The sequence below is a fragment of the Phoenix dactylifera genome, chromosome 9, assembly GCF_009389715.1.
Source record: "Phoenix dactylifera cultivar Barhee BC4 chromosome 9, palm_55x_up_171113_PBpolish2nd_filt_p, whole genome shotgun sequence".
In the NCBI taxonomy this organism is placed as follows: Eukaryota; Viridiplantae; Streptophyta; class Magnoliopsida; order Arecales; family Arecaceae; genus Phoenix; species Phoenix dactylifera.
The window spans coordinates 9,993,275-10,015,084 of NC_052400.1; the positions used below are offsets into that span (position 1 = coordinate 9,993,275).

A 21,810-nucleotide genomic window follows, 5' to 3' on the forward strand; every position below is an offset into this window, starting at 1 on the left:
TCTATCGTTTTGTGCTTAATTTCAGATTTTACCAAAGCTGCCATGGCTACACTTTGTGGTTGATGCCCAAAATTGGTGCTTCCATCATTGTCCATTCAAGATTTTATATCAATCTTTTAGTCAACTCTTCTATGTCCTCAAGTTTTCTTATTCTTGTTGTGCTATAAACATCTTAAAATGCAGTAACCATCTGTATCTTATGTGCTCCATTTGATACTACTATTTGTCTCTTGCTTAAGGATCTTGTAAGGTTTTCTCCTCTACTCAATTATACTTGGCCAACGTGTCTATGTTGTTTTTGTCTTAAGCTAGTTCCTAATGCTTTATTATCTATTTGCTATGTTGTTCTTATGTGCATTCTTCCATTTCATTGAAGGATTTTGCTTGGTCTCTATCAAAGGTTCAAATCTCGAGTTTTGAGATCGCTTCGATGACCAGCCAATACAAACTGGTCCTTGATAGGGGGGCCCTACATGGATGGTATGCCTTGATACTAATGAGTCAAGAAAAGGTGTACCAAGTAACAGGGGATCAGTATGGGGTTGATATGCATGGTTAACTAAAATCAGTGTGCATTGGCACCTATCATATCGGCTCGTGGTTGTTATAGTTTGTACCAACCAATTTGGGGCCAAAATGCGTGAGATTTCAACCCTTGCTCTTACTCACTTTTCTACCTCCATGTTGGAGTCAGAGTCTTCACCATTTCTTATTGTGCTTTTGATTCTACCAATTCCAATTCAATTATTCGATATAAATATTGTTTGGAGCCTTTGTCATATTTAGGGAAGTGTAGAAAGCACAATAACTTCTCTATACTCTAGCACTGCAACTCTATATCAAGCAACGGCGTGTATCATTGTAGAGGCTATATGACCCTAATGTCCAATCTTTCATACTGGGGTTCACGCTCATGAGTTTGGCTTATTATGATAACTAATGTGTGTATGTGTAAATGATAGAGAATGCATCAAAATTGATAGCCATTCTACTTGCCATTTTTATTTTGATATCCTTAATTCCATTCCTCCCTATTTGATCTATCCATAAACTTCTTGAAGATCCACACCAAGGATGGCGGAATTGGTATCGACAAGCATGCTTGTCGGCGATTGGTATGGTGTGGTATTGGTATGTTTTGTACCGAACTGTAGCATGCCGGAACCATGTGGAGGGAGAGGGCCAGAGAGGAAGGAGAGGGAGGCAGAGGGAGGGGGGAGAGGAAGGAGGGGGGATAGAGAGTGGGGGGAGAATTCACCTAGAGCGCAGTTTAATATGTAGAGGCTGAGGAGATGCTTAGAGGCGCGAGTCCACCAACCTGCCAGCATTGGTCGGTCTTCCAAGTCAAGTGGCCGTAGTCAGGGAAGGACTGGGAGCAAGAGAAAGGTAGGAAGGAGGAGGGCAGCTGTGGTGAGTGGAGGTGGGAGAGAGGCGAGGGTTTAAAACGGTCTACATGGGGGGAGAGGGAGGAAGGAGGGATAGAGAGGGGCTGGAAGAGGGGAGGATCCACGATTTGGTTGAGGGTGGGGGGAGGGAGCGGTGATTGCAACCCGAGTGTCTTTTTAATCGAGTGCGTCGAGTGGATCTCGTACGAGGCCCTTTTGAATTGTTTATTGGGGGTTTGACTTGTTTACCGAGCCAACGGAGCAAACTTTCCTGGTTCTCCATCGATTCGGTTCGAGACGGTATGGCCAACAACGATCCATACATTAACTTTGTAAGCTCTACAGATTAGTTGATTTGTATTATGCTTATGTTAGCTAGGGTTGATGCTAGGAAGAATATGCCTAAAGAGAAGGTCGAATGATAGTGTAAACATATAGGACATGGGGATTAATCTTTGGTGTCTATTTATAAAATTTTAATTTTTTATTTATTTTTAATATTTATCTTCCACCTTGCTTTTTCTAATAAATGGTAGTTTATGGTCTATATCATTCAGATTGTAGCCTTGGTTTTTCCTACAATTGCTTGCTTCTATACTAATGATATTTTGAGTCTTGGGTCATAGCTGCCAAATTTTAGGTGATGGACCAAGTTTTGCTATGGGAGGTTATAGGGGAGCCAGTAGGCGCCACGGTCTTCACCCCTCCCCTCCCCTCCCCTCCTCCCACCAAAAATAGAAAAAGACCTAATTTTTAGATGAATCTTGGACCCCTCGACAATCCATATTGGATCCATGTTAAATTGCACTCTGTTGTCTGTCCTTTTTTAGGTACCTTCGATGGAAAAGCCTTGTTTCAATAGTTTTGTTCGATAAACTCATTGCCATTGGTATCCCAAGGATTCACGCTATATAAAATATCCTAGGGAAACCATCTCTAAGCAGTAGCATGTTGCCCTTACCCATTTGGCATCCTGAAACTCATGAGTCAACCAACATTTCCTTTAATGAGTCCTCAAAATATGCCCCAATCTCCTGTATTTCTGATGGAATTTAAATTTTGGTAGGAGCTTCTCAGAATGAGATTCTTATCACAATAATTTTTTCCCCTTTTTTCTAAGAAATTGATAAGCACAACTGTTGTCCATCCAGACCTGATTATCCACCTAAATTCCATCAAATTAGTGAGATGGAGAGAACAACAATATCTACCCTCTTAATCAAGCATAAACCTTAAACCCTCTCTCTTCCCTCTTCCATCCCCAAAGACATTTCCTCAAATTCTGTTAATTCATCGAGGAAGAGTGCTGCATCCTTTGTTTCACAATTTTATATTTGAAAAATAAAAGTATTTAGAAGAAAAACAATATTAAAACATGAATTTTCCTAATATATGTAGCAAATAGTTTGTCTTTGTCCCACACATGTAATGTAAGGCAGGCCGAATTGGGTCGAACCGGTGCAGAACTAGGTTGGTTTGGTCCTGTTTTTCGAAAAATATCATGAACCTCTCTGAACTGCCTGTTCCGCCCTATTTTTCGGAAAATATCACTAATCGCTCCAAACCGGACGCTTTGGAGCGGAACTGGTGCGAACTGCTTGGTTCACACTAGTTTGAACCTGTTTGCTCCCCACCTCTTTAAAGGCTTGAAATTGGTTTGTTGAACTGGGGGAGAACTGCCTAGTTCACCTCGTACCGAACAGTAGCCAACTGGTGCGGTCCTAGTACTGCTCGGCTAACCTTGATATAATGAGTTCAGGTTACCTCCCTTTTTATTGCCTAGGTGATGGATTTAATTACTCTGATTTTACCTTTATTTATAATCATACCCCTTCCTTCCTCCATGTGCACTGTTGAACAGAGAACTATTAAATAGTATATGAACTTTAGTGGATGTATATTTGCTGAATCTAGTGCAGTCTATTTGATTGGTAGAACCGCAACCATCCATCCAATGCACCTGTTTAAATAAAGACTGTTTATGGCATGTGTCAATATCTAGTTTATATAATATAAATGGACTGTGTATGATGGTATGCGACTATGCATTCCAAGGCATGTCATCTGTCCATAGGCCTAGGAGGCTGCTCATGGCCGAATATGCTTGTGAAGTACATAGGGAGAACTCTTAGCATCCAAGGTTTGGTAACCCTTAAAAATCTAAATATTGATATGCTTTCTGAATGTTTTCATATTCAAATTTCTACCCCTCAGAGAGATATTGAAGTCTAAACCAATTTTCTTTCAAAACTAATCTTGAAAGTTGAAACAGTCCAGCTTGATGGTGCTTTTGGACGATACATTTAACAGTGTGTACTCAACTAGTGACAAGAAAGTGCCAACGGATTTTCAAATTTTTGATGATAAAAATCAAATTATTTATCAAGCAGTGAGCTTAGTTCAGGATATTTTATTAATATGAAGGTTAACATCTTGCGTTATGTTTCCTTTTGATTAATATTTATATAGCTTGTACCGCTTCATCTTGTATAATTTTATGTTTGTGCATTGATCAACATGTGCATGTTATATTGTGTGTTCTAGGATTGCATTTTCTAATCTATTACCTATTCAATATATGACAGTGTAGATTTTCCACCAACATACCAGAACTGGGAAGTGACTGATCCAATGGATCTTTTCCAAGCACCAATTTTGAAGTCAGAATCAAACCCGAAGGTATCATTTTCTTGTAGTTTTTGAGACTTATGATTTTTTTGATTGATGCAGTTAAATTCATTGAACAGATATCTAGTGTTTCTGTTACTCTTATATAACTAGCTTAATTTTAGTTATGTTGTGCATCTTTTCATGGGATAACAAATAGCTGCACATGCTTGGTTTATACACTTTATTTTATGGTTTGCCAAACCGGGCCGAACTACCTAGTTCGGGCAGTACCGAACTGACCCGTTCGTCATACATATTCAGTTGTGGCCCCTACCGTTTGAAACCGATATTGGACCGGCCAAAATCGGTCCTTTACCGGTCGGAACTTGTCGGAACCGGCCGGTTCGGTGCCGATTCGGTGCGAACCGGTTAGTTCGCACCGAGTCAACCCGATTTCGAACCAAGTTGGGTATGAGCCACCTGCCGCTACCACCTGGTCGGTTCGCACCGAGTCAATTCGATTTCAAACCAAGTTGGGTATGAGCGACCTGCCACTACCACTTGATGCCTTTTAAAGGCATCGGGTGGCGTTAGGAAGGCCCGAGAATGCCTTCCTAATATAATTTGAACCGGCATGCCCTACCGGTTCTGTCCGATACCGAACCAGTACCGAACCGTACTGGGTGCCGACTGGTACGGGTCTCGACATCGATTCGGTGGACCTCGCTTTATTTATTATTCATTGTGCCCTTAGAGTTGCAGTTTGATATGCACAGTTTTCTCTTTTGGAGGAAAGACATGATTCAGTTTATTATGAGGCTTAATCATGGTCTGCTAAACCATGCTGAACCGTCCGGTTTGGGCAGTGCCGAGCCGACTTGGTGCGAAATCGGAACGGTTCACTATTTTTTCGGTTTCGTCCCCAAACCAGCTGGAACCGGTACCGAACCGACCGAAACCAGTCCCGAACTGACTGAAACCAACTGGAAAGGGTTCGAACTGGCCGAAACCATCCAAAACCGACCGGTTCCATTCAAACTCGGTGCTAATCGGTCGACTCAGTCAGGAGGGTGACATACATCCTTCCAGCATAGCCAGGTAGAGGGGCATGAAGGGTAAAAAGGAAGTCGCCCAGCACACTAAAAAAAATAAATAAAAGGCACCTGTAGCCCAAATGAAGTGTTGAGGAGTCAGTTCACTCAGATTCAGAGATCGGGAGCAACAATTCTGGTGGTCATGAATATGTTGGTCAGGAAGAGAGTGGAGGACAAGAGACCACCGTTTATGAGACATAGCTGCAGGGTGGTCTTCAAGTTATCGGTGAGTCTCAGTTTACACATGCTACACAGGATAGGAACTACGATGCACAATTTGGTAGAGCCCGTAAGGGTATGATTGCATATAGGAGACAGACTCTTCGTGGTCATTCAGGAGGACATGATGCGGCTGTAGATGACCTCGTACGTGGAGTAGGATTCATAAACATATCAGGTTTGAGTCGTATACTAAATCTTATTACTCGCAGATGCAGGCAGTCTATAACCCATATGGATACAGATATAGATATAGTGCATCTAAGGAATCTTCCGGTGGCTATTATCCTACGCAACTCAGAGTATCTTACGGATCTGATTTTGTTACCGGCATATTTGGTGGCCGCGAGGGGGCTGACGCCGGGCTGTGCGGGCCCTCCGCCGGCATCCTCTCCCTCCCTCCCCTGATCTCTTTTTTTCTTTCTCGTTCTCCCTCTCCTCTGTTTGTTCTGCTGTGTCGATATGGGCCCGACATGGCACAACGCGGGCCCGTACCGAGCCGTTCCGCCGGAGAACCAATACCAGTTCCTCCGACCTTGGTACCAACTACCAAGTACTGCTATGCTGTATTGACCTTTATGTCGAGTATATTTTAATGTTTGTGAAATATTATAAAATATATTTTTGTTTCCTATACAGAGTATATGAATGATTTTTATAATTTTATATAAATGTTACCTGTTACCCTATAAATTTTTATCTTTCATTTCCCTCTCCCGTTTCTAGTACTATTTCCTGTAGTCTCCCACATATATAAATGTTACCTGCAAGGTTGCAACTATATTTCAAATTGCTTTTTTGTGATTCACTAATCATTATCTATTCCGTTGTTTTATTTTGAATCAATATTGTGAAGTTACTCTCTGGTCGAATATTATATATGCACCCAAGATCCATGATACCGAAACTAGCACTCGTGCCAGTATCGTATGGCATGGTACCATGCTGTCCCATCCCAGCGTGAATCAAAAACGAAAAACTAGAGGGGGAGAGAGAGAGGAAAAGAGAGAGAGGGAGGGAGAGGAGGGCTTCCTCCCTCTCTCGGCATCTCTCTTTCTCTCCCTCTCCCTCCCTCCCACACACACTCTCTCTTTTTTCCTCTCTTTTCTTCTCCCTTTCCCCCTCCGTCGCTAGTTTCTCGTTTTGCTTGTCGGAAAACCGTCCTGGTCTGCCGCCGGTATGGCTTGGCACACCCTGAACCAGGCGGTTCGGGATGGTTCCATTGTCTTTGTAAGCATCTATCTTGTTCTTCTTTGCTTCCTTAAATTTCGTACACCATTTCCTTGCTCCTGCACACTCATTTCATTCAGGACCTGCTGCTTAGGCTGCTAGAATCTGCTATAAACTTTGAACTATCGCCTATATTTATTTTCTTGAGGTCATTTACTGTATCTTCAAGATCACTAAGCTTATTTGTTCTAAAGATTCAATATTAAAACTTAATCTTGCAGTTTGGTTTATAGTTAAATAGGAAGTCATTTCTATTTTGGTATCACAGGAAGGCTATAAAAGTGTAAATGATCTAAGCTGTCCATGAGCAGCTGATGATCGGCTCGATATAAGCTCTGCTCAGTTAGAAAACAAGCTGAGCTCAAATAGATCTCAGAGCTCAGATCATAAATTAGCTGATCATGAACATGAGTCTCCCAAAAAAATAATGGGAAGCTTGCTTTGGCTCGATAAAAGCTTGGTGCAAAAACGGATATAGGCCAAGCTTGAACAACTTAAGTTAAGCTCATGTTGAGCAGCATTTTATATATCAAGCTGAGCCCAAGCATTCTCATACTGGGCTCAGCTTGGCTTGTTTGCCTCTCTTATTACATTTGCTGCTAGCAATTTATACCACAGATAAGTATCTTTCTGTAAATTTGTAAGTATCATTCATTTTGGGTAATGGGCGGACTAACTATGACTCTCTTTTGTATGTATGTATGTACTTGTCTCAATGTTTGCTGTCATATTCATTGAGTTTGCTTTGGTAATTTATACTCCTGATATATGATGTTACTTTATAGTTCTTGTCCACGTCTTTTACTTCATATGCTGAAACACATACTTTAAAGGCTCATTTTTATAGGCATCTGTCTCAAGAAGCTAAAGGGTGTGGCTACTTGATTTTATGGTTGGATTGTGATGGTGTCATATTCATTGAGCTTGCTTTGGTAGCTTATACTCCTGATATATAATGTTACTTCATAGTTCTTGTCCCCATGTCTTTTACTTGATCTGCTGAAACACATACTTTTAAGGCTCATATTCGTAGGCATCTGTCTCAAGAAGCTAAAGGATGCGGCTACTTGGTTTTATGGTTGGATTGTGATCGTGAAGGTGAAAATATATGCTATGAAGGTATACTCTATTGGTCCAATATTGTCATTGGCAACAATATTAGTGTTGAATCTCAAAGGGATTACAAGTTTCCTGCCTCCTGGATAATTGACTAATAATTTGTCACCCTGAAATTAAATTGTGAATGAATGGAAGCTTGAAATATCTGTTACTAAATTTGCTACATTAAAATAGTGGCATTCACTTCTTTCAGGCAATTTAGTAGTGCTTAATTTTGATTCTCATGATTTTTCTTGATTAGTTCGATCATTGAAGTATGTTCTGTGGTTAGTAAGTATTTGAATGTTGGTTTCTTAGATGTATTATATACTTTTGTAAGACATCCATTTCAATCTTCACAGACATTTCTTTGATCTAGTATGTAGTATAGGTCACAAACTTCTATTTGAGACCAGTTGGCAGAACTTTGTAGCTTCAGTGAAAGTTTGGGAGAGAGATCTTACAAATGTCATTATCATTTTCTGGTTATTCCTTCTGCGACCACAGAACTATTCTTTTGAAGATCATGCAGCTTTTTGTTGCATGGTTTCTTTTATTAGTATGCCATACTGGTGTTGGATATGTTTCTCTACTTGAATTTGCCACAACACGCAGTCTTTCAAAATCCAAAGGCTTTTATTTATGATATGACAACTTTTTTTATACACAACTCAAAAGAAGACAATCTGTGTTTATGCTTATTCTGTTAGAGCATGGAATATATTTAAAACTTGTTTTGATTTGAAAAGTTAAAAGATGCTAAAATTGTTTCATGGTCCCAGATCCCAACCCAGCTAGTCACTTGTCCAATCTGGGAGATCCGGTATGAGCCGATTGCAAGTGGGACTTAAAACCATGACATGGGTCCACTGAAATTTAGAACCCACCTTGTTATTCATAGTCTAAAGCACCAAAAAATGAATATGAACCCTTTTATTTTTGCAAGGTAATTGAACATATGCATTGAATGGACACAATATTCATGTTCATGGTACTTAGAGAGAATGCATGCCAAAATGCATGGTAAGCCATGTGAATTCAGTCATTTAGAACTTGCACTGTCAATTATTCCCTGCATGTCGCAGGAGGCACAAGTTCGGCAGGTAGATGCTCCAAACATAAATCAAAGGTAACCATTATGCTGTCATTGAAATGAACCATGTTATCACCATTGAATGCATAACATGCAGGTAGCGATCGTCGAAACATTTGAATATCAGTTTGTAGGCAATCAAAGTGTTATGGATTAAGATTTACAATGTGTAACTCATGTATTTTCACTTTTGGACAAATTCTAAATCCTATATGCACGAAATGGACATATACGTTATACATTATATATACATATAGAGACAAATTTAGACAGATACATTCAATTTCTGTAGAAGTGGGAAGTTCTAGGATGATTGATCCATTTTGGTTGATTGATCCATTTATTGGTGGTATATAGAATGTGTACAATTGGTCTAGAATCTAGATAACCATGTAAAAAGAATGATGCTATCTGATGCAAAAGATATGAGGATCACAATGTAGTCTTAAGTACACTTATCTACATCAAGGAAGGAGTTCTCCTTGTTTCTTTTCGGACCAAGCTCAGCAAATCTTTTTGATTGCAAATGAAAATATTCTGAATATTTTTGGTTGAACACATGCACTATGTATTTTGTCCATACTCTATACTTTTTTATATAATAATTGCTGGTTTGGTTAGTTTATTATGGTTAGAGGCACTTAATTTGGAGGTTGATTTATATATACATTCAGAAAAGGTTTTAAAATTATGCTGTGATTTTGTATTTAATAATATGTATGACCATTCTGTTTATTTCCGCTGGTAAAAATAAATGCTGACCTTCATGAGATTGTGTGCCAGATATGTTCATAGCCATGTTTAGAAATCTATTCATTGAAATACATGTCATGATTCATGAGACTTTAAAGCCAGCAGTCATGTGGGATCAATAATTGCCTTATACTATCTGTGGCTTCAAACATTTTAAGTTTTTAACCATGGATCTGCAACTACTTTACAATCTTGCCCAAATTCTGACATGTTCATCACATTCTGCTAGTCTTAACATTGCATACATGCAACCAGATATTTTTCTATTTGCAAGAATCTTTTTCCTGAAATCATATTGTTGTAGTAGTTTTGTTACAGATCACTTTTCTTTTTTTTGGTACATTTGAAATTATTCTTATCAACTCTGCTCTTCAATCCAGTTATTGACTGTACTGGAATACATGAAAACGATGCTGGAAGAAGAATTTACCGTGCTCGATTTTCATCTGTTACTGAGAAAGATATATTGAAGGCCATGGACAACCTTGTTGCACCCAACAAAGATGAAGCATTGGCTGTAGATGCACGCCAAGAAATTGATTTGAAGGTTGGAGTAGCCTTTACTCGATTTCAGACTCGCTATTTTCAGGGGAAGTATGGAAACCTTGATTCTAGAGTCATTTCGTAAGTTCTTTTCTCCTCCCCCACCTTCCCTTGCCGGTCCTTCCCCTTATTCTTTTCTTCATTCATGTATTGTTGATTTATTTAGCATGCTCTCATTATAAACTACTAGGTTCTTTTTTTTCCATATTAATTTGTTATTAACTAGTCATACTATTGATTTGTTGAATGCCACCGTCCTCTTTTTTTTCTCCCCCTTAAATACACAGTACCTTTTTTTTATTTGATTTGCTTGAAAGTTCAGTTTCATTTTCTATGATTTACTGGACCTAGGAAAAAAGGGTATTTGACTGCTACCCTTTTTTTTTGTTGCCCAAATCTAAAAATTAGTTTAAGAGCCAAGCCATTGGGAGAGGGTTCATTTCATTTGCTCAGCCTAATTTGGAGAAATAACTGTTGCAGTAGGAAATGGACAATAGGTTTGGAGGAATCTAGGTGTTTATTGTTCGTAGGAGTTCTTCTCTTCTATATTCATTTCAATATGGAGCTTGGTTGTAATGGGGTTCAAGAACCAATATTTAATGTGTTTGTCTGGTTTAGAAGAGGTTTTCCTTTTCTTACGGTTCAGCCAAGCAAGAGGTTAGTTTCTTCTCTAAAAAACGGCAGGTCCACAATTTAATGAATGCACCAAGACCCTCCTCTCCAATTATCTATTCTTGTTTTGTCCTGTTTTATTTTTTTTCATTTTTTATAGTGAAGGCCAACTAAAGTATAACATTATAACTATAAGACCACTTCTAAATTCTAAGCGAACTTCTATTGTGAAGAGTATAAATTTGTAATCAGATACATGGGGTTTATGTTCTGGCTGCTCCTATTATTGTTTTCGAAATCCTAGTAATGTCTTTAAAATATTTTAGAATGCTCTTTAGTCTTTACTTTTAATTGTCTTCATTACTAAGGTGATGGATTAAATTCTGGCTTTTAATGATGTAGATTTTCTCATAGTTTTACACAAGGGTTTAGATCCCGGAACGAAGGCTTGTCCTAATATGGGCTGAATCAGTAGGTATCAGGATCGGCTGACATAACCATTAAAAACAAGAACAAAGAGAAAAAAATAAAGATAAAGTCAATGAAAAAATTGGAGTCCAAGGATGCAAGTCTGTTCCAAATGTCAGGACACAATGGTCCCAATTTGGAGACCCAGAGCTCCTGGTGCACCCCACGGCCTGGTCTCTCCTTGGTCCAATATGGTACTGCCAAGAAGGACCAGGTCCTTCATTTTTGCTTTTACTCATGTCATTCTTATTTGCTGTTCGCTTGGTTCTTAATTTCTTTTCTTGAATACCCCTTATCCTCTATGTGGTTTATAGTCAGAAGATCTGTCTTATCATCATCATCATCATAATGATAATACTAATGATAATTATCATTTTATTATTATTATTATTTATGTTTACATTTACCTACATATGAGTTTTTTTCTCTTTCTACTATTATTTCTAACAGAAATTCCTGTGTTTCTCTTATTAATGCATTAGTCTCTCCTTTACACTGCTGTTACCTATTGCTGTTTTATTTAGCAAGTTTAACCCCCTTGTTATCTGCTTTTGTCCATAGTGCCTATTAGATTGATAGTTGTAATAGTCATCATCAGTTACAGATTTGTTTGTGAATGTTAAATCTTAACCAGTACAAAACAGACCATCAATTTCATTGTTAGATCTTACTTAGGTTTAGTCCATTATGGTCACCTGAAGTGACCTGGGTTGATTTGCGATTGAAAATTGCAGAATACCTGATACCTTTGAACAACTAGGTAAATATTCAGAAGCAAAAATTAGAAGAAAATAATAAAAATATTTTTAAAAATATATTGTTCTTCATGATTTTTTCCATATCTTTTCTGTCAATTCCTTTGAATGCATGCAACATGTGTCTTGCAGAAGTTAAAAATGGAAAAAATTGTCAGTATCTAGGGGAGATCTCTATTTTGCTTGTCTTACATGGATTATTGGTTACGTCCTATTCTTATGAGTTATGAACTGTCTTTTACTACTCGGTAAGCAATTCACGTGCTAATTTTATCAGTTCCATATATTCATGACTGGCTATTATAAGATCTGTTTTTTGTTTCAGCTATGGCCCATGTCAAACTCCTACTCTGGGATTCTGTGTACAGCGTTATATGCAGATTACTACATTTAAGCCAGAAAAGTATTGGTCTTTGAATCCTTGTATAATAAAAGATGGTTATGAACTACGTTTAGAATGGGATCGTAACAAAGTATTTGACTACGATGTGAGCTTCTTTTCTGATTCGTGCTTCAATCATTTACTTGTTGTTCTACCTTTCTTCATTCTTATGAAGACTTTAGTTTCTCCATTCGAATTACAGGTTGCCGTGATGTTTCAAAAGCTGGTATCTGATAATCATACTCTAAAAGTGACAGATATTTCGACAAAAGAAGAGTGCAAAAATCGCCCCTGTGGCCTTAACACAGTTAACATGCTGAAGGTTACCACACTCACCTGATGTTCTTTACTTCAGCTATATTATTTAAATAAGCTATATATTTTTTGTCTCACATACTGATGACTTCTGTATTCTATATAATTAAAATGCCCTTGTGAATATACTTTGTAATGAGCTTTCCATCAAGCAATACGTTAGAAACTTGGTAAGTTGATCTCTTGGTCTCCTTTAAATGAGTGATTTAACTATATTTTTATATGAATAGCAAGGAGTTTCTCCATTACTCTCACAACTACAGTAAATGCTCAACTCCTACGAGCATACATGAAGAAATTTACCCCTCTTAAATTGGTACTTTGTTTTGTCTGTTCTTGTTGTGGAAAACTAATATCAGATTTGAACATTAATTTTATTTATCGGTGCTGATTTAGTAACCAAATTCTAGGTTGGTTTTTAATTTTAGATCATTGGTAAAGAGTGCACATTTCATGTATTTTATGATTCTTGATATTTAAACTTCACCTTGTGCCTTGGGTGTTTTGATAGGATATATAAGGATATAATCTTTAAAAACTGGAACCATTATTTGGTGCATGCAATTTTGGTTCCTTGTTTAGCTTGTTATCCATTTAAGTATTTGGTCAGTTTTGTGACATTGAGAGTAAGAGATATGGTGGTCAGAATCCATTAGTAGGATAATAACTTATTATGTGTAGTTGTGTACTCATGACATACCCATACCCGTTTCACAAACATAACCAAGGATGCTGTATGGACATACAAGTAGCATTGTTTCCTCTTACGCCTCTTTTCCAATTTTATGGCAGAACATGGATCTTGAGTTTGCTAAGCCTTCATAAAACTTACTATTGATGGTATGCAGTGACATCAAAAGTTTTAGTTTTTGTATGATGTTTTTTTGGGAAGTGAGCCAAGTGGATATAAAAAACAAACATCATGGGGATTTTTAGCATGTTTATTTTCTCTTGAAAAAAAGATTGCTAGCAGTTTGTATATCACTTAAAGTAGTAAAAACTTAAGCTTGAATCAGGCTACTAATCCTTGTAATGATTGAAAATTTAAAGGTACCTGATTTATTTTAATGTCAATAAGATAATAACACCGCTATTATAGTATATATATACGTAAAGGATTTCACTATAAATGTTCTCAATTATGTGAAGATACCTGCATCACCTAATAAGATATGCACGTTATTATATGCAATTTTTTCAAGAAAGATGGGGGCCACAACAAGTTTCATTTTGTCCTTAATCTAGCCTCACTTTGTTCAAGAAAACAATAGATACCTTTTATTTGCAAAAATAAAAAAAAGAAGCAAGCTAATTCATTCCAAACTGAGGGCAGGCCAACCAACTTGATCCTAAGCACATTACAAAGCTAGCACTTGAAAAGCTTAAGACCATTGAATTCCAATAATAGTCACACCCATTATTTTAAAAGAACCTTGGGCCTTCTTCAATGCCATGTTCTGACATTCTGCTTCCACTTGAGGCTTTTCCTTGCTCTCTTGCAGTCTTTGATTTATCATCACTGTTATCTTTTGTGATATTTTCAAGATTATTTTGCAGTGATCGATTTGATAGGTGCTTGTTTGGCATTTATACTTAAAGATGAGTTGGTATCACATAACTATCCCAAAGTCCAGACATAGGTTGAGTTGTTGAGGCCTTGAGGGCCTCCACAGGAACAAGCACAAGCTGATGCATGTAGTGTATATATGGATTCAAAAACCCAGGAAATGGGATGATATCATCAGTACTGTACTGTTTTAGCATGAAATTGGCATCAGTATGGTTGTTGGGACACCAAAACAACACAAGGTTAGGACGTACTGGCCGTTCTAATCAATACCAACTGATACCAAGGCTAGTAAGGCCAGCCGAAGCTTATCCCGATCAGATGACATTTTTTTAGAGCACGGGAATGGGACTAACTGACTGTCCTCCGTTTTGATTGGTATAAGTTGGTACATAGGGTTGTCAGTTGGTACCAAAATGTTTTATAAGAAATGGTGGAGGGCCATGTTGGTTGATGCAGTCTGAAGTTGAAAAGAAAAAGACAAATCGATTGGTCACTAATACAAATCATTCTAGGAATTAGATTATTTGACTCGATAATAAAAGGAAATATGCTAAAATTAGTTGACCAGAGAAATATGGAAATCCCGTGAAAGCTAATGCCGACTTTGATGGAAATTCTATAGGACTTTTGACCAAATAACGAGTTGTCAAATTTCCTGGCCCGAATCCTCTAGACTTTGCTTCCACTTGTCTAAATAGTTATGAGTTTTGACCATGAATGATAGGGATAGGGAAGAAAAATTATTCCATATGCTAGAGGCAATTCACTCCCAAAGTTGATTATGCTACAAGACAACAAATGCAATTCAGATCAAAACTAGGCAGTCAAATTACCTTCAATTCATATCATGTCCATATTGCACATCAAAAAAGAACAAGGTTGACTTAATGTCTATGTTACATTAATAAGAACCCCAAAAGAAAATTGAAAAACCAAAAAAAAAAGAGTCAAATTTGCTACTAGTATGATACCGGAACGCACCCACTGTTTTGAGAGTTGGTATTGTATTGGTGGGTATTGTACCATTCCTGGGGAAAACCAGTACTACCATCAGTCTCGGTATTTCAACTTCATTCCATTAGAATGAACTACATGAGATCATTCTCTTAAATGGTAATCATCATCATTGTCATGCATGCTGCATAATTATTGCCTTCTTGATCTGTTATTCTATTTTGCTTATCATGTGTAGATTCATGGTTTAAGAGCTGCATTGTTAATTTGTCTCATGCTAGATATTCTTTTGAGCTTCATTTGTGGAAAATGTCACATGGTTTGGTATGCATATATTTTGATTTTCTTTTTGGTGTTCTTCATACCCAAGTGTTTGTCAGCATCTATTCACCTTGTATACCCTCCACAAGTTAGTATTTTCATCCATTCAAATTAAAGGTTATATTAGCTTACCTTAACTGTAAGGCAACTTTGTAGGAAGAAAACGACACCATTGTTGGGCCAAACCCTGATGAGAAAGGTGGATGGTAGATGTTAGGTTGAGAGCTGTCACAGATAACATGACAAACTATGAAACAAATCCAAATTTAATATGTTGAACATTAGGCCTTCCCCTGACATTTGATGCGGCCCTTTATAGGAATGTTTGGCAAGTGAGAATGCATAAAGCCAACATCAAATTGTTGGGATAAGGCTGGGTGTTTATGATCATGGTTATAAGGGCAAGATACATGGGATAGCTTAGGACTAAAAGGAAATTGAAGGGCATCTTGTTTGTATCAAAATTCTATTTTCTTTTCTTTCTTTCCTTTCCCTCTCTTTCTCTTCCTTTGCCTTTTTCTTCTGACATCAAGTTGATGGATTGGTTGCTGAATGTTTGTATTTTGTAATAGATAACTGATTATAGTCTTACTAATTTAACCCTCTTGGTCATGATTGTCGCTCTTGAAAAATAAGAAATCTGTATTGTTTATCGGTTAATGGCTCATCTTGGTTTTGATCTTGTTAACACAAATGCCAACAAGTTATATTTCTACTAGATAAACAATGCATGATAGTCATCAGTCAATGTGGTATTTTGACAATCATAAGGTCCATCATACCGGTATGTGCTGTCCTGTACTAGGCATACCGTTCCATAAATCGAGACTTGGTACAGGGGGCGTACCGAGTCTTGGTATGCTGAACCACTCCCTATATTAGTATGGTATCGGTATGGGATCTGGTAGTAAGAAGATGAATTAACCTATGCTTCAAATAAACTTTTTTATGTCCCTTTCATGGAAGAAGTGGTTTATGATGTAATGAAATGTTGAGTGAATGTTGGAGATATTAACAGCCATTAAGATATTCATGATTGACCTAACAACACAAAATGAATAGCATGTCTACATGGGCTAGCTACAACACTAATGATGAATTCTTTTGTTATAAGAGGATAAAATTTCACGTTTTTTGAAGAGGAATTTCTGAGCAAGGAGTGGATATAATTGCACACTCCAAGGGCTAAGTCATTGTGCATCATGCCCATATTTGACATCTTATTGAATAGTCACTATTTGTAGAAGTGCCATCCACATTCACTAATGATGAAGCCGTGGAATAGAACATGCAATTTCACTTGTTAGAAAAGGCATTTTTAGGCATTTAGCAAATATAATTATTAATGAACTATGAAAAGTATAATTTATCATGCCCTTGCTAGTTAAGGGCTGGCATGGCATTCAGTTCACCGTGCGCCCCACCCTGTAAGTATGTGTTGCTGTAGCTTGCACCCCAAATTAACAAACCACTTGACCCCACAAGCTTGAGTAGATAGGAAATGGGACAACAATGTATATCTGCCTTAACACCTGCACCCCCTGTTTGGCCTGGATCATGCATGTTTATGGATAAATTAGTCGAGACAACAACTGAAATGAGTCAAGATTGCAGCTGCGTGAACTAGATAATTACCCAATGGAGGGAATTTGAACTCTTGACCTTCAAACAACCTGAGCTCTGACACAATTGACTAACTACCTGACCCAAAAGCTTTAGCTGATAGATAATGGGTCAATAATGAAAGTCTTGCCCAACAAATATGATATTGTGATGGTCCCTGGCATGCAGTTAGCGTGGAAAGATGCACACATTTAAGATTCACGGCAAACAAATACTCCAAGTAATTCATTTTTTTTAAAACATAGATCAGTTTCTACTGCTTATACTGGTTTATGATTACATAAATGTTTAAACTACTAAAAATAGCTTTAACATAAATGTATTATCGTAAACTATGCAAATTTCTAACGTGTGGACTGTATAGCATCAAGTAATTTATTACACAAACTAACATATATGTGTGTGTGTGTACGCATATATATAATATATATGTGTGTGCGTGTGTATTTCTACTCATTATACAACACAGAAAAGCTACAGTAAAAGCATATGATGGTCTTGTTACCTGCTGCCTGTAATGTGGGAAGCTTATTTGCCAGTTTTGCAATGGAAACTGATATATATGTATAATGGGTGCACTTAAATTCTGGCCTTTGGTTGAGGTACAACAGTGGTTTTTTATTGTTACTGTTTCAAGTTTTTAAATCAGGCCTCCAAATCCTCAGAAAAGTGGGCAGGATAAATGAATAATTTAGAAAGGATTTCTGACTGTGTCAGAAATATAGGTATTTGGAATTCTTGTCTATGGAGTTAATACTGAAAAACAGGATACAAGCTCATAGTGCTTCATATTGCCATGGAATCATGGATAGATGCATATTGATATAATGCACATTTGGTATAGCATGATATGCTATGATAGTTATAATATCTTTCCTTGTTGAAGGTAGGCAACAAAAGGTCGCATACTTGTTTATTCTTGTAAAATGGTGGTCATTCCTTTTAACTCACCGTAGCTAACAAAAGTTCAGCAACATGTTCTGAAGTGGTATTTACATGTTTTTATTAACTTACATGAAACATGAATTACCAACAGTCAGGGAAGAGTTTTTGTCCAAGTAGTCATAAGCGCATGGTAAGGATTAAGGGAGATGTATGAAAAGTCACTATCATACAGCAATTTGTTTTGATGGGCTAGACTACCATTATACTGCAATATCCTTTCATTTGGGCTTTAGTGTACTACATGTTTCCTCCCCATTATCTAATGCATGCACATGCATGATTATTTACCTAGCTATTTCCCTCTCCTTTTCTGTCTCTATAATATATTTGTATATACTTCACTATCATATTGTATTGATATTGTTACTAATTTTAATATGACAATATCACTTTTATCAATCTTTTTCATCTAGTAATTATACAGGGTTACGTGCTACTTGAGTTTTATTTTTAAAATTTTTGGATCCATATTTCTTCTTAGTCAATCAATGTGTTTTAGAAACATTTGGAAATTGAACAATGGATCTGGCTAGCATGGTATGTTGTGTCTGTATGCTTGTTTATGTTGTTTATGTTGTCATGGGGGATAGCATTTGGCTCCATTTCACTTATTTTACCTAAGTATTTGATTCTTTGATTTTCATATTGTATCTTTTGACTTTTTTCATATGTATGTTAGAATGTTTGATGTTCAAAGCATGATATACGCTTCTTACCCGACTAATATTTTGAATCTTTTCTTTAAGATATCAGTGACTAAATTTAGGAGATTTTGCTAATTGTCTTTGTTGATGTGTCAGCTAAAAGTCATAGAACTTGATAGATTATAAATTCATCTACATGTGTTTTATCTTTTATAGGTTGCCTCAAGCGCACTAGGGTTTGGACCTCATATGGCGATGCAGTTAGCAGAGAGATTATACACTCAAGGCTTTATCAGGTTTTATCCACGCTAAATTGTGTTAGGGATAGTAGAGATATTTGGTTCCTCCCATAAAATTTATATTCTGGACTTCCTGACAAAATTTTTGCAATCTTGAGGTTTTGTGATAGGTCCAGATTGAGCTGTGATAGTATCTAACTTACTGTTATATTCTATAGAATACAACCAATAAGAATGAGTGCTTCAATGTGTCAGTAGTGTTTCTCATAGGAGACTTCCGTTTATATTATGTAGGGCATTGGGTGATTAAATGCATGGACATTTTGGTCTTTCAATGATGACAAACCCATTGATACTCCCTCTTCTTTGGCGTATACATAGTTACCTAGCATACATACAGTAAAAAAATCTCCCAAGATCTTAAAAGTTTCTAAAACATGCTAAAGTTCCTTCTTTTATTGCTATAACATCATTAGAAGAAGGAAATGGATTACTTCCAAATAGAGAGAGCATTAGAGACTATTCTTATATAGCAGAAAAATGATTATTGTGCTCTGGTTCTTGGTCCAAAAATAGTTAATGCTTTGTGCTAGGAGGCATTAGTCACTTTTGGATTGCCAGTGTGTCTGCATCATGTTCTCTGTTTTTGTAGATTGCTGAGCATGAGGGCAACCTTATGGCCCTAAGGGCTTATCTAGAAGGGATGCCAGAAGGTGAGATGCATGAAAGGGATGCTGTGGTCATGGTCGTGGATAATGTTGGTCCCATGTCCATGAAGTAGCTATCTCATTCCCCAGTGTGTAGGTTCTAGAATTAGAGTAGCCTTTTGTGATAATGGGCACGCAATTTGAACATCAATCCTGCAGATTTCTTTAGGCTCAAATTATGTGAAGCAAACATGTACGCAGAGACACTAGAGTGGAGGAGATGACATAAGGATGGAGGGGGGGTGGGAAAATAGGTGAAACAAATGTATTACATAAGAGTTTTAACAAATTGAAAGAATCCCAATTGGTTGTTGTTTCCCAGTTACAGAGCTAAGCAAGTGAAAAGACCATGTTTTGGGCCTATATGGCATGTCGGCATCTCCCACCTCCTAACCTATGTTGGCATAGCACTTTTAGAAAAAAAAGAAGGAAGAGCTTCATTAGCCAAATAAGGGCAACTTAAACCAAAATTACATTTATAAACTTAAGAGAGGATGCTTAGTGATTAAGAAGAGAAATAATTTCTTATGAACAACAGAATAGTGACGATAGATAATAAGATTTTATTAAAAGATTGCCGCTTGCTAGTAAACAAGAAATCTAGGGAAGGAAAATAATCAAGCTGCAATGCAACTCCTATAAGGAGCTCAACATGTGATTTTAAAGATAAATTGAAGTGGAAGCTATTGACATTTAGAGGAAAAATTTACTTGTTAGAGAGCAATAGGACACCAAATTGAACCTCAGTGAAGCAAGGAGGAGGAAAACTGTAATGAAAATCAACATGACGTTTGATATTATGGCTATGTTTCGAGCATGAAGTCCATGCTCAGATGATGCTATATATATGTTAGTTCTTTTGTTATTGACTTCTCTCGAACACAAACAATGTTGGAACCTAAATACCTAGACACTCGCGTCCGGCTCCAAACAATGTGTTGGATATGCTTCTAAGTCGAATATGTATCAGATACCTAGATTTTAGAGAAGTCCTATTTTTTCCACTTTGAAGATTGGCATACAGTTGAACTCTTCCAACAATAAGTTTGACCATCCATTTTCATGCTAGAAGTGAGTATTTATTCTTCCTAGCGATTGACCAAGGATGTAGCTATTGGAATAACATTTCAAAATATTATTTTCTTATATCTTTTAAGTTAATTGGAAAGTTTGAATGTGGAACAAATATATTGAAAAATTTTAACAAACAATATCTTCTTAAAGTTATCCTACATATCCTCATATCTCCTTCTCTCTTGCCAAGTCAGACATTTGGATGCATGTCTGAATCCCATTCTTGTATTCATGTCCATGCAACACTAGTTGGAACTCTTGCTAAGGGCTGATAAATTATATATTGATCAGGGCATGAAATCTCACAGTCATGTATTTTTCCTGTATCATTCGCATATTGGTACAGTGACATATGCAAGATGCCCCTTCTATCTACTCATTGTTCACTGAAGTGGATGATACCTGTGTCGATATGGGTTGATATGACATATAGGGCCAAGATTTCAAACCTCGATTTTGATGCAATTGATCATCAGCACTGTGTAAATTGTTCGTCATGTGTCTTATCTGTTTCTTATCATGACCTAATCAAATATGAAGGCCAACCACTCTATCCGTTCTGTGTACTTTTGACTACTAATAATGTTTTTGCTTATTTTGGCTGTCTGCTAGGCTCATTTTTTTCTTTCTGAATGACAATCTACAGTTATCCACGTACAGAGAGCACAGCATACCCTTCATCATTTGACTTTAGAGCTGCACTTGGTGTACAACTATATAACCCTATATGGGGCAATGATGTGCGGGCACTACTAGCTGATGGTTTTCATAAGCCGCGATGTGGATTAGATGCAGGTGACCATCCTCCCATTACTCCAATGCGATCGGCAACAGAGGACATGTTAGGAAACGATGCTTGGAGACTGTACCAATACATTTGTCAGCATTTTATCGGCACTGTTAGCCCTGATTGTCATTATACAAGGTTTCTAAGTCAACTCCTCTTCTTCTCATGATAATCTGCTCATAAATAAATCTGTTGTTCCGTCCATTGTCTATACAATTATATGTCCAAGAAGTACGTTCACAAAAGCATATTTTGTTTATATAATCTTTCTTATTCAGATTTGCAAACATTCTTCAGATTTTTCCTTTAGCTGTACTATGTACATTTGAGAATTGGTATTATTTCAACTTATTCAGTTGTTTCGCTATGCATTAGTGAGCTTGGTTAGA

At 37.2% G+C, this 21,810-nt stretch overlaps 1 protein-coding gene across 5 annotated transcripts in view; it reads left to right on the forward strand.

The window, feature by feature from the left end:
- Nucleotides 1–21,810, forward strand: part of LOC103709416 (DNA topoisomerase 3-beta) — a 39,822-nt gene that overhangs the window by 7,554 nt on the left and 10,458 nt on the right. For 3 of the 5 annotated variants that reach the window (XM_008794730.3, XM_008794732.3, XM_039129980.1), the window contains 7 exons: nucleotides 3,971–4,064; nucleotides 7,558–7,657; nucleotides 9,863–10,106; nucleotides 12,186–12,348; nucleotides 12,445–12,564; nucleotides 18,831–18,910; nucleotides 21,281–21,559. In XM_008794730.3, the coding sequence (XP_008792952.1) occupies nucleotides 3,971–4,064; nucleotides 7,558–7,657; nucleotides 9,863–10,106; nucleotides 12,186–12,348; nucleotides 12,445–12,564; nucleotides 18,831–18,910; nucleotides 21,281–21,559 (1,080 nt within the window). Of the gene's footprint in view, nucleotides 1–3,970; nucleotides 4,065–7,557; nucleotides 7,658–9,862; nucleotides 10,107–12,185; nucleotides 12,349–12,444; nucleotides 12,565–18,830; nucleotides 18,911–21,280; nucleotides 21,560–21,810 lie in introns of those variants that run through there. The other 2 variants (XM_008794734.4, XM_026805552.2) reach the window with 2 other exon arrangements.